Below are 27,285 nucleotides of genomic sequence, written 5' to 3'. Positions count from 1 at the left end.
ATATATATAGACACAGTGTAAGCCCACAACTACAGTCGCCTCTCTGTTACAATAATAGAAAACCCCAACAATCAGACACCCCTTGAAAGCAAGCACTTGGCGACAGTGGGAAGTAAAACAATTCCTTTTAACAGAAAGAAACCTCAGTATTTACAATTAAGCAAAGTTTGGGGGAGGGGGGGGGGGGGGGGTTGCCTTTAGTTGTTGTAAGGTTTTGATCGGAAGAAATATTGCTCAACATCAAAATTTTTCTCTTCTATCTATGGACACCACCAAAAATATTAAAAGCAATATGTCCTTCCAACATTCTGAAAAATAACAAAAGACACTAGTTGCTTTTTGAATGTTTGAACAAGCTTTAGTGGTATGACTAACATTGACTACTTCATGTTTTGTTCATTCAAGACAGAAGAAATCACAAGCTTGCTGCAAAACTCAGACTGTTCAGTATTCTCACACAAGCTACGCAACTGCACACCAGGCAACGCAGTGAGTCATAATTATTCTGTATCTATCAGATAAAATGCATAATGATGATACATTTAGAAGGTAGCCCTTTTTAACATGCACCTGTTCACCACTGCTCTACACAGTCAGGCATTGCATTACCATAATCATAATCGTAGCTGGACCCAGGTGTTTAGCTATGCAGCTTAATAATCATTTCAGATTTTGTAGTCGCTGATCGTACTGCATAGAGTTCATTGTTAAGTTTAAAAGGTCTCACCTCTCTTCTGCAGACGTCTGTGCGTACCTTACATAACCTAACCTGCAAAATGCGGAGTTTACCGTTTCTCCAGATGACTCTACAACTGATCACGTCCGTCGAAATTTCGATGAGTTGCCATTGTCGTGAGAAATCAGTAAGTCTTGACTTTTTACACATTATCTGATGTTAAGAAATTTACCCCAAGCCTAACCCAGCCACACTATTAAAACCACCTGCATGATATTTTGAAGGTCGCCCTCATCTCGCCTCATGTTACAGCTCTTACCATTCAGTATGTGCACCTGTTCTCTGAGGGTGTCTGGCACTGAGGTGCTCTGGGTTGCAAAGTAGGTCCTCTGTGGATCAAGTTTATTCTGTACATGAATGCTCAGTTGGATTGGCCTTAGATAGTCAACACCTTGGACTATTTGGCCCATTTTTCAAACTCTTTCTGGTAGGGAAGATTACTGCTATGATTTTTGTTTCTATTGCAGTCATATTGCAGTGCTTTGCACTCTATGAGTTATTCACTTCATCTGACATCAGCCTAAATGTTGTAGCTGATTGGTGGAAACGTGCAGTTTAAGTTCACGTTTGTACTTTAAACCTTGGAAGTGACCAGCTTAGGAAAGTATTTCTTTCAGTTTCTCTGACTGAGATGCAACATTTAACATTGACAACTGACGGAATGGAATGTTGGCTGGCTGAAGCGTTTTATCTTGCCAGACAGTGGATGACTCACTGACAGGTGATGAAGCTGCCCGGCTTTAAGAGTTAATTCAAACAGAAGACTGTTTGTTTCTTAAACTACTTTACCTGGTAACAGGGTATAAGAGTAGGAGAGACTCGAAAGAGTCAGGAACTGCAGATTGGTCTCTCATTGGTTATGCTTGTGGTAATCTCTCCTCACCTTACTGAGGGAGATAATTCAAAGAATGCTATAGAAGTTTTTTACACAAACTATCATGGGAAAAAACAGCCCAAGTAGTTCTAGATCAGTGACGCACCGTGTTGTTCACCCAAATTTAATTTTAAGAGTTGGATCAGAATCAGATTATATGATTCAGATTCATTGCTGAAGTCTGAGTCACACAGCAGAGCAAACCGCATTGTGCAAAGATCAGCCACTTTTCACTCAGTTCTTCATGATGCAGAAGCAGGGAAACGGGCACACACACAGCAGCTCTTGTGGAGTGTTCCCAGCATGCAGTGGTTATACAGTATACCTCACAAAACGTGGAAACATTGGGTCCTGGCATTTAAGCCGGTGTTACTTAATACTTGCCTAAACAGTTTAACATGGCAACAATAATACAGGAATACCACAGTAAATCTTCGAGATGTTGACTTGGTTTTGAATCCAACTGAGAATCGTGCTGAAAGTTTTTCCAAATAAGTTAGCCTCACATTTCAGGACTATAAGGACCTGATGTTATCATCTTGATGTCTGATACTATGAAACGCCTTCAAAGGATTTGTGAAATCATCTCCGTGCGAGAGCTGCCTTAGAAGTGAGGGAGACCTATGTAGGTGTTCGTAATGTTGTGACTGATGTGCTTTGAGTAAACCTCACATACATACTGTGGCATTGTATGGTGATTGTAATCTACGCTTCAGTTTTCTGTGCAAAGAGTTAAGTTGGTGTGTTTCAGTTCACAATAAGGGATAAATAGTCCTCAATAACGTGCAGGCTACGTTGCTGTGACAGTACATATTTGCTAAGAATGCCTTCATAATTTATCATTGTAATGCTAATTCCTTACCTTTATCCACTTGACTCAACAATAATTAGCATGTGTCTGTGTTTTACTGACTAGATCAAAATGCCCACTGAGAGTTTAAAGAGGAGAAGGGGAGCAACAAGACGAAGGAGGAACGAGGGGACGAAAAACAGAAAGCAGACTAAAAAACTGTGCAAAGCCAAGGCAATTCTTTCCGCCATGACTGAATGCTACCAGATGCTAAACTCTCTATAAATGGATACCTGAATCCAAACTCAATCACAGCATGAAGCTCAAAACTTGCATGCGCTGTCAGTTCCTGTGCAGTATGCATTGCTTCGGTGGATTATGCGAGGAGGAGCTTCCACTTCATTTAAGCTTTCCTGTCAAGTACCAGTATATTTCTGTAGCAGCTGTTTCAGGTGTTGTATGACTACTGACTCTTCAGATAAGTTTCCCAGCCACACAGAAGCAAAATATTCAGTCAAGCGGAAATGAAATTCCTAAGTCTTCCTAATATCCTGATTTCCCACACACTAAGGACCAGCTGCATATACAACCTTTTATGCAGCATCATGTGGACTACAAACAGTTTAAGGTGCATGTTTTCTTTTTTTATTATCACAGCAAAGCGTTTTAATAGCTGAAGTTGTGTTTAGCTATAAAAAGTGGATATGATTAACTTTAAAGGTGCTTAAACTGAACTTTGTTTTCGAAGCACTTGCTACGACATTAACTTGCACTTAGTAGTGGCTGCTGAAGCATGACTAGGAAATATTAAGGTGCTCAGATATAGTTTTGCTTTCACTTTGGATTGGAATAACTAGCCCTGGCAGATCTTTTTTATCTTGGTTATCTAAAGCTCCTCGATTTTTGTTTTTAATTTTCCTGTCCGGGGAGTTGTTTTAGGCTGTGTGTCAAGGTACGGTCTGAGATGACACTGTGTTGATTACTCATTGACAATGATTTATATATTAAAAGCATGCTTTGCCACAGTTATTTAAGCTCAGGTCACAGACCTTTTTTTTCCTATCCTGGGATATAGCTACAGTACGAGCTTTTACTGTCACAATCAGTTGGTGCTCTGATTAATGTTATCTACCTAAAAACTTTTTTTCCCTTTTTACACAATTATAGAAAATATAAGCATGCAACCTTTGCTACATTTTGCAGCTATTTTCAGCACAGCAGCTATTTGTTTCCCGTCATGTAGCATACATTATGTACTACATAACATTATGTTGTTATGTAGCTAACTTCTGTCTTTAAACTGTATATTTAAGCTGATGACTAACATTGTATATAACATGGCATACTATTCAAAAAATATATTTATATCCCAAACAAAGATAAGGTGTGTGTTACTTATTAGTCAGACTCACAATTACAGCTGTCTTCAAAGAGGTTTATTGATGGTGGATGTACACGGCATTTGGTGCACAATCATATCCAGTCTAACAGCTGACGTTATCATTACAGGAAAACGCAACCCTCCAGTAGGCTTAAACCTTTCTCGTGACGTAACGTGAATATAGTTTGTTACCGGGAATAAATGCCCTACTTAGATAATTAATCATGCACCTCAAGGAGAGATTTGTCCCCGCTCTTCCAAGTCTCACCATAAAATAACCTATGTGGGGGTCATCAAGCAAAGGTCGACAGCAAAATTACTTTAGTGTCACCGTATCGTTGATTCTAAATACCTTAATGCACTGAACACTGACTCAGTAGAAACACTGTTGAGAAAGGAAAAAAAAAGCAATTTCAACACACTGAGGTGTGTTTTGGTTTCACACAATTCCAAATGAAACCTATTTTAATTCTGTAGAACATAAAAGAACAAACAAAAACCATACAATCACTGTTCAGTCAGTAAAAATGAAAAGGAATAAGAAAATAAATAAATGTATAAACCTAGTGGGAATAAAGGGAATGAGTAAATGCTACATTTGGGTATAATGTATATGGGATAACAGGTTTTTCCTGTTAAGTGACCTTAAAGGGAGCACTGACCTGTAACAACTCAACCTTTTTTGGATTGGTTCCTAAGAAAACAGGGTGATAAGATAAAAATTTGAAGCTATTTTCTTTTTTTTTTAAAAATAAAAAAATCACACTGCTTTCTTCAGTAGTCGTTATTATTGCACATCAATGTGGAGACAGGTGGGGTTGAGGAATGCACTTCAAATCAAGGGCTGAAGAGCGATAATGATGCAGGGCAGTTAATCTCACCTCTAATCAGCCACCCAACATGTTTCCTTTCTTTTATTCCAATCCCACTTTTAATTCATCTTTCCTCTACTCCCTTCTAAAGATGCATAATATTTAATAGCTTCCTTCCAATGACCAACCACCTCTCCTTTGCTGGAAATATTTATTTCTCACAAATTCTTAAACCCTCTATGACCTGTAGTTTCATGGCAGTAATGCTCATTTTATAAGTGCATGGAAACAGCAGCAATGCTGTGAGCAAATGAAGCAGTGAAAGAGAAGCTACTTACGGGATGTGCTTGTAAAAGCCACATCATGATTTAAACCGATTAATCTGTGTACCAAATCTGTTCGGCACAGAGATCAACCGGTCACTAGTCAACGCAAAACACAGTAGCTAAGTGCACTCCTTATTGTAAGTTATGCAATGAAATTTGGATAATATTCAGTGTGACTGCACACACCATCTTTACTGCCAGGAAATAAGATCAGTGTGGGAAAATAAAGATGGAATTAATTACTCTTTCACCTTTCCCTCAATTCTTATTAACTAAATCCTAACCCTGCTTTCGTTTTCTTCTGACTGCTATCAAATACACATCCTCCTGACCCCACACTCGCAGCAGAATTTGGCAGATTCAACAGGGTACTTTGTCCCACAAGCGTGACAAAACTTGCTCTTCATTCCGCCGTTCCCAACATCGTTCGCGCCATCTATATCATTCCTGAGAAAACAGAAAAGACAGCAGCAACTTTAGAATTTGTGCAGACAAAGTTGCGACTAGTGAAACGTCAGGGCAAAGATCTATTTGGATTTTACACGTCTTTATACGAATGTCAATGCCACTTAAGCCGATGCCAAGTAAGCTGGATTATCCCATATTTTCCCTCAGCTTGATTAAATGGGAAATTGTTTTGCTCCAAAGCAATAACGATAATCAAAGCAACCAGAAGCTAGAGACGTATGGGTGGCAAGGTTGATATAACTGTGCATGCAAGTTTCTTTTGTTTAAATGAATGTGCAGGTAAGACTCATCCCTAATATATATATATATTTTTAAAAACTTTCTTAAAGTAAAATTGAAATTTGCACATTCTTAGTCAAATTAGAGGTAGTATATGTAATATGTCTGTGAAGGTTCTCAGTCATCCAGGTCATCGTAGTCAAAGGAGCTTGCAAAGAAAAGCGTCTGGACTTCTTTAAGTTGCTTGAAGACGTTTCACCTCTCATCCGGTAATACTTCACCAAGCCACCAGAGGTCAGGAGAGGTCACCAATTGATTTTCTCCACTCTTTCTGTGGAGGTTATGACTTAAGACGTTTATTCACCTAGATATGTAGGAGTCTACTTTCTTCTTGTTGAGTCCAGTCTGAGCGTTCCTCACAGATCCATAGCCAGAACCTGCTACTCGGGATTTACTTCCCACACTGACAGAGATATCAGAGAAAAACAAAAAGAAAACCAGGACAAGGATGTTTCAAAGTTATTCATTGAAATAAAGGCTCTCTGTCGAGACACCGCGTAGACATAATGTCTTGGATACTAAGAATAAAAGTGAGAAAGCGAAATGAAACTGTTGTTTTTTGGCAGCCTTGCTCTATTCTCGGTTCTGACGTTGCATTTTGTTTTGACTCACATTGTTCGAAATGACACTTCAATCAAAATAAATCCGGGCTGTAAAAACATGTACAAAGATTGACTGTTCCAACAGATATTTGAATAGACACAGCTGAATGCACAATAAAAGGTAAAAAAAAACAGTACCCACTTGACATCAGTAAATAAAAACCTGTCTGGACTCGCCCACAGTATTTAAAACACATCTGCGTATGTGTACTAACCCTGACGGTGGGCTTGTGAGCCCGGAGGGATTATTCTTCACTGAACCTGTTGAGGAGGCCTTACTAGATGGGATTCCTTAAGTGAGAGAGAGGGTGACACAAATGAGGACAATGCACATATTAGTTTTGTTTGATGCAATGAAGTCAGTCACAAATTCACAATATGGGGGGGGTGATGAGGAGTATAGCACTGTGTCTCGTACCAGTGGGCTGTCCAAGGCCTGATCTTTGGGGTAAACGAGAGGAAGCTGAAGGGATGGTTGACACAACGGGGGTGTTGGCCTTCTTTGCAGCAGCAGGAGGCTTGTACTGAAGACAGAGAGAAGGCAATAAAAATAACTACTCGGTACAAAAGATCAGCTATGGATATCATGGCTGAAAAGTCATTAACATAGTTACATTAAAGATATACAAAAACATATATCATATCATATCATATCACTATACGACCACATAAGCAGAACGGCTTGTGGTTGTAGTGTTTGTTAATATGCACATTGTGTCAATGCTTGGCTCTAAAACGGGTTTTAAAACTGCGATCTGGAAGAAAATCTCAAAGCTATAAAATGGGGAGAAAAAGAACTGCAACACATAACAAATCTAAAAACACGACACAGCAGGGAGGCTCAGTGACATAACGATTAACGACTGAAGGCTTTTTATTACAATGGGGAATCAGAGCTCTTAACCAGAAGGGTTTAAACCCTGCTGTTTTTATTGGCTACCAAATTAACTCCCTAGCTATGCACCATAGCTGTTGCTAAGTAACTTGTAATTCTACATCTGCTGCAGAGTGGGAGTCCCACCATGGTAATAAAAGACAATGATTTAAAAGGAAAACTTCTTAATTATCAGCAATTAGCCATAACACAGAAGTGCCACATATATCGATCGTCAGTATAGGTTTTGTAAACCTACCTATGAGCATTTTTTAACATTTTATGTTTAAAAAACTAACAACAAACTATTTTCTGTTTAGATCCATGCTCAATCATCCAGGTAAGGAAATCCCAAAAGACTGAAGAAGTCACTTGAATGAGTGATGAAATGTTTCTCCCACTTAAAATGCTATGTCCAGATGAACAGAATCAACTTTTTGGGAACTATTGTCTGTTTAATTTCAAATGCAGTCCCCTCTCCTATCCGTGCGTGCGTGCGTGTACCTGTGTGCGACCTGGAGGCTTTTTGGCATCTCCTGACTTGCTTTTGTTGGGCATTCGGGCGGCCTGCTCCTGGCAGAATTTGATGTGTCTGTCAGCTGCACTCTCGTTGAACCTCCGCTGACAGTAAGGACACTGGATATAGTCTAAAGGGAGACAAGGTAGTGGGAAAATATACATGTAGCTTTTGTAATTGAATCCTGTATACAGAAATACTACTATCTGATGAAGTGGTGACTTGAACTTTTCATTTGCAGCTGTCACCACAATTACAGCTCGACTTGTATAGGATTTATACGAGCAGTAATCGTGCTGATATTTAGTCATTTAAAATTATTTCTTTCCTTTTAGTGACACAAAACATTCTGAACATTTCTACATTAATGTTGTTATTCATGAGTCCTTACTACAATGACAGTATACTTTAAAAAGTAATATTGTTTGATGGTTGCAACAAGTTTTAGATTACTCATTTGGACTCTGCCCATGGTAATCCAACAGTGAAGTTGCAGCGTGCCCTCTGGTGGACAAACCATACATCCTCAGCACTCATCAACGCTTCAGTCATTGAAGGGTGTTTCTGTATTGCCTTCACGTTTTAAATTTTTACTTACACAATGTTATAAATGCAGATACCAACATGTCAGTCAGCCTCTACATTACATTTCAGCATTTAGTAATAACTGTCTGCAATGTCAAGTCCATTTAGCTAAAAATGTCATTGCAGCGACTCAACATGGTACTCAGTAGTTTCTATGGTCACCATGTGCTTGCATACAATGTTGGGGAATGCTCCTAATGAGATGACAGCTGGTGTCCTGAGGGATCTCCTCCCAGATCTGGACAATGGGAGAGCCCCCGGACAGTGTTCGGTCCTCCAGCAACTGCCTCCATACTCTCGCTATGTGAGGCTGGATATTATCATGCACCAGGAGGAACCCAGGGCCCACAGCACCAGTGTAGGATCTGACATTAGGCCCAAAGATTTCATCCTGATACCTAACTGCCAGTTGAGCGCCACAGTGCCTTGCAGTGAGCACAGGGCCTACTAAAGGGGCCACAGGCCACCCTCATAGAATAACCGCCTGTCTCCTGGAATCTCCACTCTTCAGGCTGTGCTGGGAGCCACAGCCAACTTTCAAGGAATGACGTGTGGACGACCTGTGCAGGGTCCAGGTAATCACCTCATGAAATTGATTAAAAAGTGCTAATTTTTTCGAGCAGTGTATGAGACTTTTTCACAATTCTTTTATTAAGATACAAAATCTTTTTTTTATAGTTTTTCCATTTGCTTCTAGATAACTAGATGTTACCTGGGTCATAAGTAGGAGGAGGAGGTGGGGGTAATGGTCCTCCATCTTTTATGACCTGACCGATGGTCTTTGCAGCCCGGATGGTGGCGATGAAGTCCTCGTGTTTCTTGCGCCAATTTGACGGCTTCTTCGGGGGTTCTGCCTGACACGACAACAACATGAGAAAAGAGATTCTCTGTTACAGCTGTTTGCTGCTATAGTTTGACAATCTAATATTAAGAAAATACGATTAAGCTACTCTCTTACCGAATGTTTTAACTCGACAGGTTTCACAGCGAATATGTAAAGATTGCATACGCTTATCTAAGCCTGCACTTTCCACTCTTACCCTAAAAAACCCCCAACAACTATGTTTCCATAACAAAAGTACAAGTCTTATCTAAAGTTGATGATTAGCGACAGAAATAGTTCAGTGAGTTCAGTTGTCTAAAGTGGATCTGAGGCAACACGACAGCCTCTGTGACTTTCTATTTCTCCTGTGTAGTTAAAGCATTCAGACACGTTTGTCTGACAAACACAGGTGACTTGGAGAGAGCTAAAACTACATTTTATTATATTTTCCTCTTTCCTAAACTGCTGCCAAAGAAAAACTAAACAAAACAGAATTTGTCGCATAACTAGACGTTTGTCCTGTTCATATCACAAAGCTGAAAATTCCAGTGGGAGCACAGAGTGAGTATGCAGGAGTTAGTTGAAGCCAAGACCATCTGAACAACAGCCAGGCAACAGACTGGGCAAGATTACTTCACTGACTGATACTCATGAGACAGTTTCTCACAGAGAAGAAATAAATGAAACAAATACAGTTTTTAGTTGTTAAAGAGTAATCTGAAGGTTCAAAGCAACCGCAGCAGCTGAACTAGAAAATCTAGCATTAAGGCTGTCACGTTAAATGAAAGAGAAAAGAACACTGGATACAGAAGGATGCCAGTTAAAGACAAGAGGTATGAAAGGATTTTTTAAATTAATATCACCAATATGACTTGGCACACCCACAGACTATTCAAGCCAATACTTCAAGGCAAACAAAGTTTTAGTGTAGCCAGAAAAACAGTGAGGGAAAGCCTCGCGGGCTTCAACAGATTATCTGTGCCGCTAAAAATTATATCTATGGAAAGGAGGGACAATTGAACAAAAAAAAAAAAAAAAGATAAAAGCAACTTACTCTTTCAGTAGCAGATGAACTTTGTGACTGAAATACAATTGAAAGTTGTTTACATTGTAAAAATAAACTGTCGACATAATACACTGAATGTGCTGCATGGAAATGAAAATTCATAGGCGCCACTCAACACCATAAGCGCCAAAATGCTGTGTACATTTCAAAGGCTGATTCTTTTCTGGGTCCTCCCTGGAAAGCCTTCATGTGACCCGGATTATAAAAGGTTTATCTGGATAACTTGTTTGCAGAGTAATATAGAGTTTTCGGATAATTAAGGAATATGAACAGCATTGTTTCCTTTAGGTGTTGTATTATTGGATACAACGCTGAATAAATAACCTCAGATTAAAAACAGGTCATTTTTTAATAATAAAAGCTGGATGTATTTATGAATGAATAGATTACCTAAAAAAATGAACAACAGTGTTTTAAGCAGCATGTGAGATCCAGCTAGTTTTCTGACTTTAGGCAATTTTTTTTTTCAATCCTGTCAATAGTCAAAATGAACCACTGCTGACAATTTATGTGGATTTCCATCGCTCTGCTTAGGTGAAGGCTTACCTTTGGTTTGATGGGTTTCAGTACGGGGATGTCTGTTCCCTCAGCTCTTTGTCTGCTGGAGTCAAAAACCTTCCTCTTTTTAGTTGCTGATTTTTGGCAGATTTTTGAGTGCTTCTCCTGTTGGAGGAGGACAATGTGCACAAAACATGACAAAACATTTTTATTTGTTTTTAACACCACTGGCATCACTTAAGATTTGTATCTGTCTTTTACTATAATTTAAGTTTTCAACTATGTTTTCCTAAATGAATTTCTTGAAAGAGGAGGAAACTTTCTTTCAAACATTTCAAGCTCAAATTTAAATGAGTAACATTAACAACACCAGTAACCTCCTCAAAGCTGCAGCCAACTCTCTGAAGCACACTAATGTCTTCCTGATGGAGACCCAAACCTATATTGCTATACATATCTAGAATAATACACCATGCTTTAATGCAGCCATTATCTACTAATGAGGCAAAGTGCTTGCATAAGAGCACATATTTGGTTGTTTACCAGAAGATTCTCTTCAAATTAAACACCAAAAACCTTTATAGCTTTGATGTATTAACTCTGTAGTATGTTTTAGTCATTTCAACACAATAAGCAAAGGAACAGAGGATTTTGGGGGAGTAAAAATCAACTCATATACACTCATTAGCGACTCTGTTAGGTACACATTAGTACCAGGTTGAACCCACTCTGCTGGAAGCATAATAACATGCCATGTTATAATCAGAATATCAGAACATGTCATGTTATCAGTAGATGGGTACACTGTGGTAATAAAGATCAGGAACAACACTCAGGTAGACGGCTGTATCAAAACTATGCTATCCTCCACACCATTACCAGCAACCTGAACTGCTGACACAAGGCAGGATTGATCCATGCTTTCATGCTGTTTACATCAAATTATGAGCCTGCCATCCAAACAATGCATCAAAAACTGGTGAGACCAGACAACACTTTTTTGCAAATTGTAGCCTTAGTTTCCTGTTCTCAGTTGATAAGTGTGGCACCTGGTGTGGTCTTCTGCTGTTGCAGCCCATATCTGAATGTGCTTGTGCTCTGAACACAGAAGAGCATTCAGAGATGCTCTTCTGTGTGCCTTTGTTGTAACAAGCAGCTATTTTAGTTACTGATGCCTTCCTATCCGGTTGAAGCAGCTGGGCCTTTCCCCTTTGATATGTGACATCAACGAGACATTTTGACCCAGATAACTGCCACTCTGTGAATATTTTCTTTTTTTCTGTCGATTCTCTGTAAGCCCAAGAGATGGTTATATGAGAAAATCCCAGTAGATCAGCAGTTTCCGAAATACACAGATGTGTCTATCTGTCACCCATAACCATGACTCAAAACCACAGTCTTTTCGCCTATGATGATGATAATAATAATAATAATAATAATAATAATAATAATAATAGATTGCATTTATATAGCGCTATGACACCACCCTTACCTGCATGTGCTGCAGACAGTGCTGAGAGTACTGTATTGCTGAACATGTGTGAAGCCATCCTTTCTAAACAATCTCCATTCACTGATTTAGACAATCAAGTGAAAGAAAATGCTTCACATGATACAGTCCAGTTGATACTTGTGCTGCAATTCATCTATATATAAAAAATGGCCCACTATGAAATTAATTAAATAATTAATTAATGACCAATATTTCCAACTCTGCTTTATGGGAGAGCAGTACTACTAGAGACGTTTCTTAGTGAAATTTTTAAATCAGAGTCTTGAATATCACAAATTTGTTCAAACAAAAAGCATTTCTGCTTTGATAAAACTTTCAACTCCCCTACAGAGCTCTTCACAGGATCCTGCTAGCTATCTGGATCATAGACACATTATTATTGAACAAACAGCTGATACCCTGTCAGCTGAGAATTAATGTGGTAAATACTGTCAGCCAGGCGGGTTAATCATAGTGCGTGATCAACACACCCCCAAACAAACACTTAAAGTGTCTGCGATTAAAATATTGTCCTCTTAAAACAGTGTTACACATTGTTTTGTTTTGTTTGTTTGTTGTATTAAGAAATGTCAGAAATGAGCAAGAGGTGGTTTGTTTTTTTTTACCAGGACTTTGGGGAAGAAAGATCTTTTACAGATATTACACTGAATCCGATCGTCAACCAGAGAAGCTTCGCCATCTGCAAGAATAACAGAACAAATTCGGTGAAGGTTTAAAGGTCAAAAATGGGCCACAACGGGACTAAACAAACACGGGAAGAAAAATAATGACCCAGTTAACATTTGATACAAGGTAAATACTTTCGCGGTCATAAATTGTGTTCTTCTGCCACAGTAAAGGCAACAATGTTTTATTGTTGCCTTTACTGCTCATTCTACACGGATACTTCAAATTTCCTGAAAACGGCTGGAGGAAAATAGTCAGATTTAGCTAAGTTTAACGTACAGAGTCAAACACTTCGAAGTATTATTGTACACATAGAAACGTATTTAATATTAAAGGTAAGCAGTCTCCGAAGATTCATTGATATACACGCTTTAAACCATTCATTTAAAAAGTGTTATTTGTTAGGAGTTTTCTGGTTGGCCGGCTAGCTCCTCTAGCTAGGAATCGCACCCATTCAGAGAGGAGGAGCAGCTAGCTTCATCTTTGGCCCTGACGTTACCTAGCATTACTTGGGCTAAAACCCAAACAAAAAGGAGGTCGCTATACAAAACTGTTCATCTAAAGCAGCCGCGAACCCCAAAGCGTCCCCTTGGCAGATAAAACCGAAATGCTGAAATCCCAAATTTGCCATAAAAGGCTGAAGTAAACACACAAACAGCAATATCGCATACCTTCAAATTCTTCCATCCTTAGGTTATTCCTTATCTGGTCCTGTTGCCGTTGTTCGAAAACGGCCAGACGTAGACGGAAAATACAAGATGAAACCCCCTCTTCATTTCCGGCTTTGCTAAAACGGGAGAAATGTTTTGTTTTTACCCATTTATCCTGTAAGGAAAATTACTTTAATTTCCATATAAATTTATTCTGCAGTGTATTGTGAATTACTGATGTCCTGTGTAGATCTACATTTTTGGTTTGTCATTTTTTTGTGTTTTGTTTGTTTCTCTGTGACTTATGTCGACACTACTGGGACGTTATTATCCTGTTCCAATTCCCAATGGCAGGTAATTATCTTGACACTACTGATCTTTGGCTACCGATAGCAACTGGGTTGTCCGATGCCGCTCGGTGAGCTAACATGCGAGTATTTCATTGGTTATTACTGCACTGTTTCTGATGGAGTGTTCAAGTATGCACTGTTTATTTTGGACAGCAGGTGGAGCGTGGGAGGGAACCTCTGTCATGTTTCCCAGTATTACTCCTAACCATCAATTTTTGGGGGAGTTTGCGTAGCTCAGTTTTCGCTGGAAACTAGCAAATGTTGCTGTTACTGGGACGAAATCTTTTTTTTTTATTTTAGCTATAGAAATAAATCAAAAATGAAATGCTATTAGTTATTAGTGCTGTTATTGATACAAAGTTATGTTAATGAATAAACGGGCTGGTAGCTTTACCTTGCATCTCAGCTTTGTTTGGGGATGGTCATTTACAGAAACTCATTATATCAACCAAACAACAAAACTAGTGTGCTCCTTTGCTGCTTTTGTTAGCTCAAACACTTGCGCAGAACAAACACTCGGAAGTTCCTCATTTGCCATACTGACAACATGTGTCATCTGAATGGAGGGATTCATGGACAGATGCTAAGAGGGCACAGCAAACATGTGCCTTTATCACAAGAGGGACGTTGTTTCAACACTGACTCGCTTTTGTGTGATCTCTCGCACCACACACACGCCCAAGCGTGATGCCTTTTCACCATTTCAAATTATAGCAATGGGATGATAACCATTCGCTAAGTCCTAATGTATCCTAACCTTTAAATAAGGGAATGATTTTACACACACATTCACGGTTAAACAATGCACTTGGCATTAAAGTTTATGGCTCTCACTTTGTCAGATATTAATTAATTAATGTGGTGCAAGTATTCCTATTAGTAATCCTATATGTGTATTTATTTATTTATATGTATATTTATCTATCTAATAAAATAAAGGAGTATAGGTAAAGTAGCTGGTAATGAAAAACTTTTCTGTTAAGCGTCCCTTCAAAGTAATGCGGTTTTATTCTGAAAGTAATACTCGGAAGTAGCTTTGGTGTGCTTGATTTGCTTGACGTTGGTAAATTCTCTTTCATGAGCGTATTGGGGAATACCGAAATGGCAAGATCCGAGCCGATGTGATTGACCCCTGCGAATATTCGGAAGCCATTTATTCCAAACAGGTAGCATACCTTGTTGATCATATTAAGAATAATAACTGCAGGTGCAAAGTGCGCAAAGCTCGTAAATGCATGTGTAATGTTAATATCATGCAGGCTACGTTTACTGACACTGACCTGGCTCTGTGGGGGTCTTTGTCATCAAAGACAGACGTATGGATCTTGGTTTTAATAATGAATTTAAACATTCAGATTCTCCTGCAACCTTAAGCTCGTCTGTATTTAAAGGTTATATGTCTTCAACAAAAAAGAAAAGAAAAAAACTAGCGCTTTATTATTTAGGACGCCAATGCGCGTGACTGCATCGCTTTAGTAGGTGATAAATTGTCATTTTGGACAAATAGTCTTTGTGGAGTGACGTCACACTCGTGCAGACTCGCGATGAACTTTTAAATAAATCACTTAGCTAAGATTGCCTTAAATGTGTACGAGCTGTAGAAATAACAGTAAAACATTTGCACGCTCTTACAGGGAGGGTGTTGACAGCTGCGCGTGAATCCGTGGTTAAGGAGAAATTGTTTACTTTTGCGCTTGGCACGGTGATGTTGGAGTATAGCATGTCTGTTTGTGTGAGACCTGGCATCAGTCCCAGGTATGCCCAGGCCACCTAGAATAACTCTGGCATAAGTTTCTGGGACTCGTTTATGTACTGCCTTTATCACTGCTAATATTCTGTTTGGCAGCATAACAAATCAAACAGCTGCAAAGCAGGAGTAGACTCCCCCCCCCCCAAAAAAAACCAAAAACTTCATAGTGAAAGACAGAGACGGTTGGCCTGTTGTATTATTCAGCAATTTGATCATTTTTTGGAGTCTGTGCTATATATATTGTTGTCCAGGCCAGCTGAGCTCTGCTTCCCACATGGGAGTACACACACTGTACACACACATATACACACAAACACACAGCTGAGTTGCCAATGTTCTAATTCATGGGTACAACAGTCTGACTAAATTATGTAAACTGGCAATTAATATTTCATAGAATATGAGCATAGGAAAACACATCGCAAAATGTCCTGTCACTTCTAACTTCAACTTCTAACTTCAAATAAAAACACAGCTTCAGTGGAAAAATGTCTGCACGTACAGATCTGTAATCCAATTAGATTCACTTATGTTCTATCATAAGACAGGTTCTTTATTGAAAGGTGTGGGGAGGAATTTTATATCTCATTTGGCTCTACCAGTAAAGCCGGGGACATTTACTCATGCAAGCTAAATTCACCTAGCTGTTTACATGATGTAACGTTTCAAATGATATTTCTTCTTTATTGCTAATAAACCTGGAGAGTTATACCTATGACCACAATCCAGTGTCCCGATTCTCATATTAAGTTAGAGAACAGCCGTCTTATCTCTCTTGCTTCCCCACACGTTTGGTCTGTCAGTCGTACACGGACAGCATCTGCCGGGTCTTGCCCATCTTGACACCATTTTGAGAATGACAGCTGAGTGGGAGGGTGCTCAGATGATGACAGAAGAGGTTTCCAAAAATAGCCACAGTCCACCACAACTTTCTCTAGAAATAGCCACAAATGGATGTGAAAGTGAGGCATTTTTAATATATACTTATATATAATTTAAAAATCCTGCATTTGACTTGGGGAAAATCAAACCAACCTTTTTTTGTGACTGAGTGTTGTGATGTCTTCTGAGGTTTTTTTATTTTACTTGAAATTTTTAAAGTAGTGGCAGCAAATAAATGCAGATATCCAGACTGATACAGCCAAAGAAATCTCATCATAGCAGATTTTAATTGAAAGAAATGTGACAACAAAGCCTGAATCTGCTCAGTGCTGAAGGACAGCCTCAGCCAGACAGATTGCTACAAAGGGCTTGAATATAAGCAGAAGGATTTAACCTAAATCTCCGGGGCAGCACAGCTCCCATCATGCTCCATGTGATATGGCAGTACTTTCCTCATTCTGCTTTAATGACCTCTTAGCGTGCTCTTTGGTTGAAGTAATGCATCAGATTGTCTGTTTATATTTCCCATCGCTCTCCTCGGCATTCCTTCTACTGAATTTGCCTCCTCTGTATCCATGGTGTTGCCCGTACCCTAGACTGAGATTAAAATAGATTAAGCAGGGATTAGGTCATAAGATAAGCGGAGGGAGGGATGTATTCAATGAGTGTCTACATAGCCTGCTGCGTTACATTCTTCTTGTCAACAAAAACTGGTGTTGCCATTGTGTAAAGTTATTTAGGAGAAGCTGCACAAACTCTGTCCATTTCAGCGATCTTTCCATAAAAGCGGTGCAGATTCCATTGTCTGTGGGTCACTGTGCACCTGTGCAACTTGAAAAGGTGTGTCAGTGTGTGCTGCTGTGTGCGGCAGGCCCTGCTATGGTGAGGTGTGTCAGCGATGACGGATGTGGAGGCGACCTATGAGGACTTCATCACCTCTCGACGATCTGGCCGCAGGAATGCCATACATGATATTCCAGACGCTCCTGGAGAACCGGGCACCACTGATCTGTCGGAGAGTCTGGCACAGCTCAACATCAACAAGTCAGGTGAGCAACATGATGAAGAACGAGAACATATTTTGATGGCGACATTAATAATTCATCAGGGTAGCAACACATGGCCTCCACTCTACTTGTGTTGAGTTGAATTCTCTGGATTTTCCAACAGTGGAGAGGAAAATCAAGACTTCATAGCTTAGTTCTGCAGCGTGTTTGGGAATTGTAAATAGAGCTCAAAATCACAGAGCCACTAATCTTTGGCTCTCTTCCAAAGTGTGTCTTTTGTCCTGTCTCTCTCCTAGATGGCTGCCCCTGCCTTGGTCTAGTTCTACCGGAGGCTTCTTCCTGTTAAAGGGAAGTTTTTCCTTCCCACTGTCGCCAAGTGCTTCCTCAGTGCTTCCCCCCCCCCCCCCCCCTCCCCATGAGGAAGCACTTGGTTCCTCATGGCATTTGATTGTTGGTGTTTTGTCTCCATTATTGTGGGGTCTTTACTGTACAAAATAAAATGTCTTAGGATGATTGTTGTTCTGATTTCACACTATATAAATAAAATTTAATTGAAGTTCTTCAGTTACATTTTACATATATGTCTTCTTTGGTGACTTAGTAGCTGCATCACTGACTTCCCCCGTAGTTAAATGTGCATGAAACCGACTGTCCCACTGTCCTCTTTCTTCACTGTTTTCCAGGTGATGAGGGAGAAGATGCTGAGAAAAGCCGGAACTCTCCATCTAAAGAAGAGCAGACTCAAGCTGAGGGAAGCTAAGTGCCACCGGACATTTATGGACTCGAGCAGCCACTTCTTTTAGTCTATCTGCTCCCTGTATGCTAAGCCTCTGACTAGCCAGTTGCATCTAATGACTGTGAACAGCAAAATCTTCTATTGCCACTATCCTGCCATCAGGAAGTCATCACTATGGCAACCACAGCACAGTCTCTCTCTCGCTTGTAATTGGGTGTGTTCCATTTTCCTTAAAAACCTTCCTTCCTTTGCTGCCTTTTGTCCAAGGCTGCTGATATCAGATTGGATGTAATTTAAGGTGAACTAAACATGATGTCAACAACCAAAACCAGCCCACTTTTGACTGTGAGTGGTTTTGAGTGGAAAGTGGAGGGAGGAACGGAGGCTAGTAAAAGGTTTTTAGAGCAGCCACAGAATTAAAATTTGTCTTCCCCTCTCCTCGTCTCCTTCAATTAATCACCGCTGATGCGACTGAAACACAGACGGCAACTGGACATCCACTCATCTTGCCTCGACGCCTGAACACGTGCTCCCTTCATAAGTACTCGCTATTGACCTTTTCCTATTTCCATGGATTCGGATCCATCTGCGTATTGGATTGATGGACGTTATCCAGCAACTGCACTCAGCAGCTCAAAGGCCCTGTTGTACTTTGTTGCATGTATCCATGTTAGGTGTAATATCTAAATGTTTTTTGTTTTTTTTTTTTATCATTTCCGACATCCCATTTTAAGTATTACATTGATGGTCAAACTGGGTCCAGTTCTTTAAAAAAAGTAAGAGTCAGATCACAAGATATAAAGCTTTTTTTTTCCCCAAGTTAGGAACAGCAACATGTGCTGCTCGATCTGTCACAGGCAAAATGAGCGTCTGTTTAGTTTTGGTGGCTGGCTTCACTGCACCTTGCTTTACTCTTGCACACTGACCCATAACTTTGAGTTCACTATAACTATTCACTAGAATTTTGTTGTTTGCACTGCCAGGCCTCACAAATGAAGCCAGGGAGTACAAATGTGTCCCCCCTCCCCCCCAAAATTGTGGGTTTTTTAAACCATTTTTCTGCCAAGGCAATATTGTCTTTTGCTTTGCTAATTCAGGACCTGGACTACTTGCCATAATTGATGGAACCACAAATTCAACCCTTTACAAGAAAATACAGAAAGAGAACCTCTGCCCATCGATTTGTGGTCCAAACTTCAAGCACACTTGGGTTATTGAGTTGGACAGTGTTTCAAAACACACCAGCAAGTCCACCTCTGAATAGCTTGAAGTAACAAAATGAAGGTTTTGGACTACTATTGAGATGTTTTTCATTAAAAGCACTGTTCATGCTCATAAAACCCTCCACTGTGGCTGAATCAAAACAATTCTGCAGAAAAGAGTCACTCAATGTGAATAACTCTTTGCCAATACTTGCAAAACCTCTTGCCTGCAGTTCTTATTACCAAGGCTAGCACAACCATTTATTAGGCTTAGGGGTCATGTACTGTTTCACACAGGGCCAGGTAGGTTTGGATAGCTTTTTTCAATTAATAAAAGAAATCATCATTAAAAAAAAAGGCATTTTGTTTACACTCAGGTTATCTTTAGGAAAATACTTTTTAATGACACTGTAAACAATGAAATTGATTGGTTGGAAAGTAGGATTTCACCCTTACTGTACATCTTATACTTTAATAACTGGCCTCTCACTGTCTGCAAATGTGTCCAGTCTAACTTGTAATGGCCTTCAATGCAGGAGTTCTCTCCTTACATGCAGGGTATCTACACACATTAAGTGGTTATCCCACAGTTTAACATTGCACTGCCATGTATTATACCCAAGTTTGTAATTTGGTTGTGGTGGACATCAAGGAAAAACATTTATTTGCTACTTAAGATTTGGAAATTGCACTACTGATAGCACTGGAGTGTGGTTTATTAGCGTGTGCTGTATGTGTAAATTTTCGTAGATGAGACGACTGTTAGAATAAATATTATGTACTGGCACACTGCCTGTCAGTTTTGCAATTCCCTTTTGTAATCTGTTTTCACAGTTTCCTTTTAACACCATTACTGTACTCTGTCCAATTTAGATCTACTAATGAAATATGTGGGTATGCATCCTAAAAATGCTTTATTACTTTGTTATATCTGACCAGCTGATCATTTTGTTTCTTTGTTTAGTTACCTTCACAAAGGAGGTTATCTTTTTGCTACCGTTTCTAGTTATTTGTCAACAGGATTATGTATCTGCAGCTACCTGGATGATTTTCAGGAAACTTGGAGGTAACGTGGAGTATGGGCATATAGGAAGAAGCTGTAAAAATTGGGCGGGTGGACGGTGGTTGTAGTAAATCTTTAGTTTTAACCTGTTAAAGGGGATTAGTGCCATTTTATAGTGCATCATAGGACTAAGATAACTTGTACTTTGAGTCCAGTGTAATGTGATTTAATGGCCGGTACTGTTGCAGTTTCGGTGAGCTATAGAACTCAAGCTGTTGTTCCATTCTCACTATTATTTTCAGTATTTTATAAAAATTCTAGATTTAGTCACGTTATTGTGTTATCAGAGGCATTACTATGTAACATACTCATTTTTGACTTTGTCTATTTGGTTAGTTTTGATGTGCAATTAAATTTTACCAGTGAATTAATCGAAAGTGTCAAGACAAATTAATGCATCCTCAACAGAGAAGGCTCAATAAGCAAAGTCTTTGTCTCCCCCTGGTGGTCAATCTAAGCTATTCCATTCAACAACGGAAAGGCCCGATCACTGAGCGCTTCTGTTTTGTAATCGATATCAGACGATGTAGAACGATGCAATAGATAATGCAAGCATTCACAAGTCAGTGAGGTCATGTGCCGTTAGTTAAGGTCAGCTTGATAGAAAGATACTATGATGGCTAGCTCACGTGAAGGAATTGGTACTCTCCTATAATAGACCCACGCACTGTAAAAAGAAAAAGGAAAAAATGATGACTATGTTTCTCTTCCTGATTCGATTCTGATTAGTCAAGTGCTAGGCAGTAAACACGGTGGTTATTGACACGCATAAATTGCATTGACTTGACTCAAACCGACATGACCTTCTGCATACAGTGTAACAAAATTGAGCTGTATCATATGGTAATCAGAACAGTGAGGACTCATTTCACTGATACCAGAGTTGTTAATGTTGAAGATAAATGGTACATGCTGTAATAATGCAACAGAGCTGTATCTGTAATGACAGAGCAGCTGAGTGATTATTGTTGTTATAGGCCTTTGAAATGCTACAAGGCAACTTATGGGTGGAGCATTTTCTTCAGTTTTTCTCGATTACTTTCATTCAGTCTTTCTTCCTTGTTCTGATGCTCGGTTTGAACTTCAGCGTGCTGTCTTGACCATCTCTACATATCTAAATGTTTTGAGTTGCCGCTGATGTGAAAGGTTGATTAGATACTGTATTTGCATTACTGTGATTATTAGGTACGCCTGCTCCACTGCTAAAGTAGTTGCTAAATGTATTTAGAATGACTTATGTATACATTTCCTTATTTTTTTTTCTGATCCATTTAGTTTAATGAGTATTATGTTTGCTTTTCTGCATTTCATCACTTTTGTAAAGTAAAAAAAAAAACCTTCACAATTCATTTCTGTTTCAGAAAATATTTTCTTCTATATTAGGCCTATTTTGCTGATTTTTTTCAAAAGTAAGCAAGACTGTGAGAAAAAAAAACTAAATTTTTTGATGTTTAAGTCTTCAAAGGCTTGTGAAAGTTGTTTATTCGTTCATCACACAGTTAAAGTGACTGACTGTTAATGTTTTGGCAAATGTGAAAAATCCCTTAATTTTTTTGAGAAATACGAGACTAGTGAGAGTGACTTTCCTGCTGTGAGAATGGCACCAGATTGATTGAGAAACAGTATGATGTATGAAAAGATGAATAATGGATGTTGTAAGGTTTTTATCGTGATGATGTTCGAAAAAGTGTCGGCCTAAATTAAAAGTGAAGAATTTCTTTGAAACTTTAGAAAACTGCTGAAATCGAGAAATGCTAAATGATATACGTGAAAGTATAAGCATTAGCAAACAGGAAATGGAAATATATACTATGAGAGAACATTCAGCAACCACTTTTGCATCTGCTCAGCTGCTTGTTAATACAATTATCTAATGAGCCAATCACATTTCAGTAATCCAAAACGTTAAGTCATGTAGATGTGATAAAGACATCCTGCTGAAGTTCAAGCTGAATGAATGAGGACGAAAGGTGAGTGAATATGTCTGAGTATGTCCAAAACTACTGATCTACTGGGGTTTTCCCACAAAACGATCTCTATGGAGGGATGATTATACAGAGAATGCTCCGAAAAAGAAAAAAAACCTTCTTGCATCTCTGAACGCACAATCTAGCTGACTGTGCTGCACATGGTCTGCAGCAGCAGAAGACCACACTAGGCTCCACTCCTGTCATGTAAGAACAACAAACTGAGATTACATCTCGCGCTGACTCATCAAAATTGGACAATAAAAGGTTGGAAAAAATCTCAGAATAATATAATAATAATGCAGCGTGCACAAAAACAACGACAAAGGTGCTGTTGTGGGTGGGAAGTGTCACGAGTAGTGAGACTGATAATTCTGATGTGAGAATTGCACCAGAGCGATTGCGAAACGCTGTACCTTGAAACACAACAATCATATTTCACACGGGAACAATTGTTTACCATAAATGTTTACCTAAATCTATAACCCTATGCCTAATTGAATGGACTTTACTCCTTTGATAACTTATCTGAGATTTCTATATCTTCAGAAACAAGTAACACTGTGTCATGAAGGCTGTATTTGCTCAGAGACCTTGACCTTGTGTACAGCCACACTGTGTTAACATAACTCTTCTCCATGACACCACAAATATGGAGCATTGGTTGGATTTATTCTTGTAATATCAGTAACATTGTAACATTACAGTACGTGTTTTGTTTAAATGACGAGGTTAACTTTATACCATATACCAGTGATAATACAATGAAATGGCTTACGATACATGCTTGTGCCACATGTGCTACTGTGGCACAGTTCCCTTTCTTTATTTTAAACTTTTATTTTCAATGTGGGATGAAAAATCCATGCATGTCCTTGTTCAGCTCAGTATTCACATAGGCTCGTGCTACTTCCTTGAACGTTTTCCCATCGAGAATCAGGATGAAGCTCGACTGGCCTGGATTGTAGTTGATGACTGATGTTAGGACCACACCTGCAAATGGAGAAGGAGGTTATTGTATCACAACTTTGTCAACACAGATTACAGGCACAGATAAGTGGGGGGAGATCTGGTCTAATCTTTGTAGACCTTCTTATTGACTTGAACTTCAACTTGTCAATAGAAGCAAATACAGAATAAATGTCACGTCTTTGCACACCACATTCACTTGTATTCATACCATCATCTTCCGACTCTCCGTTTGGTCTGGGGATGAACACCGGCTCCGACGGCAAGCACTTGTCTTCATCCCAGTACACCATATTCTTGGTTTCCATGTCAAACTTTGCAACCTACAGTGAGTGAACAGATGAAACACACTCAACAAAGACGTCCATGCAGGTCAGAAGTTATTTACAGACACAGAAATACCAATACACAACACAGCACAACCGGCTTATCAGCCCGTTTAGTACTTTGTTCTGTGTGCAAATATTAGAAAGAGCAGTAAAATTCTCATATCACATGAGACTGCCGGACAATATGATGAGCAGCTGATGTTCTCATGGATGCACTTTGTACTTGATGCGTGAATCAAGTCCTTTTAATGAGCACAGGTTGGCATTTTTGCTGGCATGGCTTTGAGGCGTGTCTCCTATCAGGGGGAAACTTATATGGTAATTAAAAAACAAAGTTCCTCTGAGGGATCACCTTTATTCTGTTGTGAGATACTTTGACATCCTCTTTTTTTTTAGGGAGGGAATGTCCTCATTTATAGGACAAAATGATGAAAATCTCCTCCATCATATGCTTTGGCTTCAACAGCCACTAAACCTGACCCAATTTAACCCCCCACAGAAGATAGTGGAGCACTGAAGAATCATTGCAGAGGTACATTCAACCTGTTCTGCCAGCACATGGGGGTTAGACACCTGATTATGACACTTAACATGTTTTTTTTTTGTCTTTTGTCACCTCTATGGTTCAAGCAGAAGCCAGCGCTCTCTTCCTGTTTGTTTTTAGAATTGATTGTCTAGTGAGGATTAATTTAAAAAAAACATAATTGTCTAATACAAAATATTTCCTTTTATGCCTTCCTGACTTTATGCCTCTTGTTGGAGGGCTGAGCTTTGAAGTCTTCTTTCCATTGTTTCTGATATCTTGATGTGCATGCGTACCCAAAAGTGCCATGAAGGGGATTGTTGTTTTATGGCGCAATGTGTAATTCACACTTAAACAAAAGTTTTACTGCTACATTTAGCTTCAAATGATTATTCTCAGTACTGTAGTTTTTCACCCTAGTTTTGTAAAACAATACGTCCAGGAACAGCCTGCTTCCCCAAAATTTAAATGTCTGTTCTGGAAGTTAAAGGTCTCCATAGGCAAATTATATTTATAAAAATGTAAGAAATCTGAAATGTCGGATGTTCCCACCACTTCTGCAGAATCCCCCACGTAGTTCCCGTAGACAAACTGGTGCCTCTTCCCATTGATGTCATAATTGATTCTGGGTAATTCCAAGCCTGATGGAAATAAAAGCACAGTTTTTGCTCCTATCTGGATTAACTTTAAATGACAAACAGCAATTTGAAAAACAAAAACAAACAAACTTCATTTGCCTTGAACCACTCAAACAGACACGTTTGAGTGGCGTTGGTTTTACCTTCACAGAGCACCTCTGCTTGGCACATGAATTTGCCTTCTTTCTCCTTCACAGCGCTGGCTGTCGTGTACTTGAGTTTCACCATGTTCCCTCCAACTGGAACGCTCTGCGAAATCCAGTCGACATGTGAAAGCCTTTAATGTGTGAGCCGTTCGATTGCAGGACCAAATGAATTACATGAAAACAACTCACTTTGTCAGCGTGGATGGGAAGGGCAAATCTCTTGTAAGCTGGCTTGGAAACCCTTTTTTCATCAAACTGAGATTTCTCCTTCAAGTTGCTCAAGTAGAACATGTCATAAAGGCTGTTGTCGGTGTAGGCAATGACATCAAAGACCACGTGGCCATCGTCCTCAAAAGCATTCACATGGTGGTAGAGGACCATCGCTCCTGTGTAGTACTTTGTCTCAACTTCTTTGCCGGTCTTTCTGTCTACCAAGTGGATCAGAGTCTGATGGAGAAACAAAGATATAGATAAAAGAGTCGATCCCATTTTTTTTCTGAAGTGTTGAACACTAGTACACCCTTGTCCCCGGTCTATTAATCCACATTCATTAGCCTACTAACTCCTTACGTTTTCTTCAGGGTAGAACTTCAGGCAGCTTGCCCAGCTGACTCCTCTCATATAGGCAGTAGCCATCTTGAGGATGTCCAGCTTGAAAGGCATCTCGACAAAGATGATGTAGTTATCTGTCATGCCAAAGCTGTGGTAGTAGCTCGGCATGAGAAGGGAGCGGCAGGGGACTGAGCAGATCACCTCTGCATTTTTCAGTGCAGGGCCTTTCTTGCCTTTGTCTGAAAGGTGACAGTAGACAGCACAAATATGGAAACGCTGTAGGTGTTACTGTTGAGTTTAGAGGTTTAACATAAAACACATGAATCACTTATAGACCTTTGTCTGAGACAGCAGGAACTTTGAACAGTACGTATTTAGTTTTGCCCTTTGTCGCTATTGACGTTCCAATGTTGTAGGCATTGCCCTCCTTGTCATAGTGAGGATGGCACGAAGCTAAGTTTACAGGCAGGTACTTCAAGTAGTCCACCTGTGTGAGATATTTCAGACACATATCAGGTCTGAAGCAAAGTCTTTCTTGGTTTTGAGTTCACACGTTTCAAGGTTAACCGGCAGCGTTACCTTTTCCAGGGTTTCCAGGGTCACGGGATCAATCTTGCTGATGTAGTTGGTTTCAGAAGTGGCATAATAGTCATTTCCATACTTGATGAAGTTGCTCGCGCCATTGTCGGTGAAGTCAGGCATTGTGTGGTTGAGAAAGGTGATTGCCCTGAAAAGTAAAAAGTTTGGGGGTTTTGAGTGTGATATTGATATAGGAAAGAGAGCGCCTCCATAGCGCACTAGTTAATGCATTTGCTTAACATGTAAAAGATCTCCAGTTTAAAAGCAGGAGGAGACACAAATCCTTGGGAGAGCTGTGCCAGGAAGCGTGTCCGGTGTTAAAAATCTGTGCCAACACAAATATGCGGATCCATCTCCTGTAGTTACCCCTTGTGAATAAGAGAACAGATTAGAAAGAAACCTGATTTCCTGTAAATGTTTGCCTTATGTGAATCTAAGTGAAAAATTCACAGCAGTAAGGGAAACAGCCCCGAGGTTGTTCCTACACAAAAATGATTATAACTGTGTCGCAGAGTCGTAGTCCAAGTGACTACCCAGATTTTACAAAAATGGCACCGCATGGTCTTATTTAATAGCTGCACTACCACAAAACGTATAAAAACAAACAAACAAACAAACATGTATAATCTTCAAACATACAAGAAACCATAAACATGGATACCTTTGAGAAATATTATGACACCATATATTTTCTCAGGAATATACACAAAACATTTAAATTATTCACTCTGAAAAAGTTTTGGGAATAACCAGCCAGTGCTCAGCCAGTGTTCATCTTCAGCGTAGTTGTCAAATAATAGAGAACAGCAGCTTTTCTGTAGCACAAATCACTTAAAGGAAACTGAAGACATGCAACCATAAAATAACATATCGTCTATGGAGATTGCAATAGGAGTAGGGATGGGTATCGTTTAGGTTTTATCCAATACCAGTACCAAACCGGTACTTTTGAAACGGTGCCGGTGCTTAAATGGTGCTCGAACCAGTGCTTAAAGAATGGAGAACACAAAATTGGTCCAAAAAGCTCTCATGTTCAGCTGTTTTTTTGTAAAAAGATAACAATGTTAGCCTTTTCTGCAGCTATAGGGGATTTATGGTATCACTCTTGGCTGGAAGCAGTGCTTAAACAATG

General features: G+C 39.5%; 3 protein-coding genes and 1 long non-coding RNA gene across 6 annotated transcripts in view; 2 read left to right on the top strand and 2 right to left on the bottom strand.

Moving 5' to 3' along the window:
• Positions 1 to 3,810, top strand: part of LOC102215686 (uncharacterized) — an 11,919-nt gene extending 8,109 nt beyond the window's left edge. Inside the window, exons 3-5 of the long non-coding RNA XR_311444.2 lie at positions 406 to 489; positions 741 to 863; positions 2,527 to 3,810. This is a non-coding gene — a long non-coding RNA (uncharacterized LOC102215686). The remainder of the gene's footprint in view (positions 1 to 405; positions 490 to 740; positions 864 to 2,526) is intronic.
• An 11-nt stretch (positions 3,811 to 3,821) lies between these two features.
• On the bottom strand, positions 3,822 to 16,319 carry zc2hc1a (zinc finger, C2HC-type containing 1A). 2 transcript variants are annotated; one of them, XM_005722457.2, is made up of 11 exons: positions 16,273 to 16,319; positions 13,482 to 13,597; positions 12,750 to 12,823; positions 10,680 to 10,796; positions 10,122 to 10,148; positions 8,957 to 9,098; positions 7,647 to 7,789; positions 6,687 to 6,792; positions 6,484 to 6,559; positions 5,971 to 6,069; positions 3,822 to 5,366 (listed from the first exon to the last, which is right to left on the bottom strand). In XM_005722457.2, exons 1-11 carry the CDS (start codon positions 16,302 to 16,304, stop codon positions 5,231 to 5,233), a joined length of 1,068 nt encoding a protein of 355 aa, XP_005722514.1. In that variant the 5' UTR covers positions 16,305 to 16,319; the 3' UTR covers positions 3,822 to 5,230. The 2 variants fall into 2 exon arrangements, with proteins under 2 accessions (XP_005722514.1, XP_005722515.1); XM_005722458.2 differs by lacking the exon at positions 10,122 to 10,148.
• On the top strand, positions 13,838 to 18,884 carry pkia (cAMP-dependent protein kinase inhibitor alpha). Of its 2 annotated transcripts, none has more exons than XM_005722460.1 (3): positions 13,838 to 13,878; positions 17,314 to 17,491; positions 18,133 to 18,884. In XM_005722460.1, the coding sequence occupies exons 2-3, from the start codon at positions 17,341 to 17,343 to the stop codon at positions 18,207 to 18,209; spliced, it is 228 nt and encodes a 75-aa protein (XP_005722517.1). In that variant the 5' UTR covers positions 13,838 to 13,878; positions 17,314 to 17,340; the 3' UTR covers positions 18,210 to 18,884. The 2 variants fall into 2 exon arrangements, with proteins under 2 accessions (XP_005722517.1, XP_005722516.1); XM_005722459.1 differs by lacking the exon at positions 13,838 to 13,878 and adding an exon at positions 14,875 to 14,976.
• Positions 18,885 to 23,076: 4,192 nt separating this feature from the next.
• The window catches only part of bco1 (beta-carotene oxygenase 1), a 6,155-nt gene continuing 1,946 nt past the window's right edge, over positions 23,077 to 27,285 (bottom strand). Inside the window, exons 4-11 of the mRNA XM_005722455.1 lie at positions 26,154 to 26,301; positions 25,911 to 26,061; positions 25,593 to 25,813; positions 25,212 to 25,469; positions 25,020 to 25,125; positions 24,791 to 24,879; positions 23,598 to 23,709; positions 23,077 to 23,410 (exon numbers count right to left, since the gene is read on the bottom strand). Coding sequence (XP_005722512.1) covers positions 23,262 to 23,410; positions 23,598 to 23,709; positions 24,791 to 24,879; positions 25,020 to 25,125; positions 25,212 to 25,469; positions 25,593 to 25,813; positions 25,911 to 26,061; positions 26,154 to 26,301 — 1,234 coding nt within the window. The 3' untranslated portion in view covers positions 23,077 to 23,261. The remainder of the gene's footprint in view (positions 23,411 to 23,597; positions 23,710 to 24,790; positions 24,880 to 25,019; positions 25,126 to 25,211; positions 25,470 to 25,592; positions 25,814 to 25,910; positions 26,062 to 26,153; positions 26,302 to 27,285) is intronic.

The sequence above is a fragment of the Pundamilia nyererei genome, unplaced genomic scaffold, assembly GCF_000239375.1.
Source record: "Pundamilia nyererei isolate P.nyererei 1_Seehausen unplaced genomic scaffold, PunNye1.0 scaffold00007, whole genome shotgun sequence".
In the NCBI taxonomy this organism is placed as follows: Eukaryota; Metazoa; Chordata; class Actinopteri; order Cichliformes; family Cichlidae; genus Pundamilia; species Pundamilia nyererei.
This window is presented reverse-complemented; position numbering and strand designations above follow the sequence as displayed.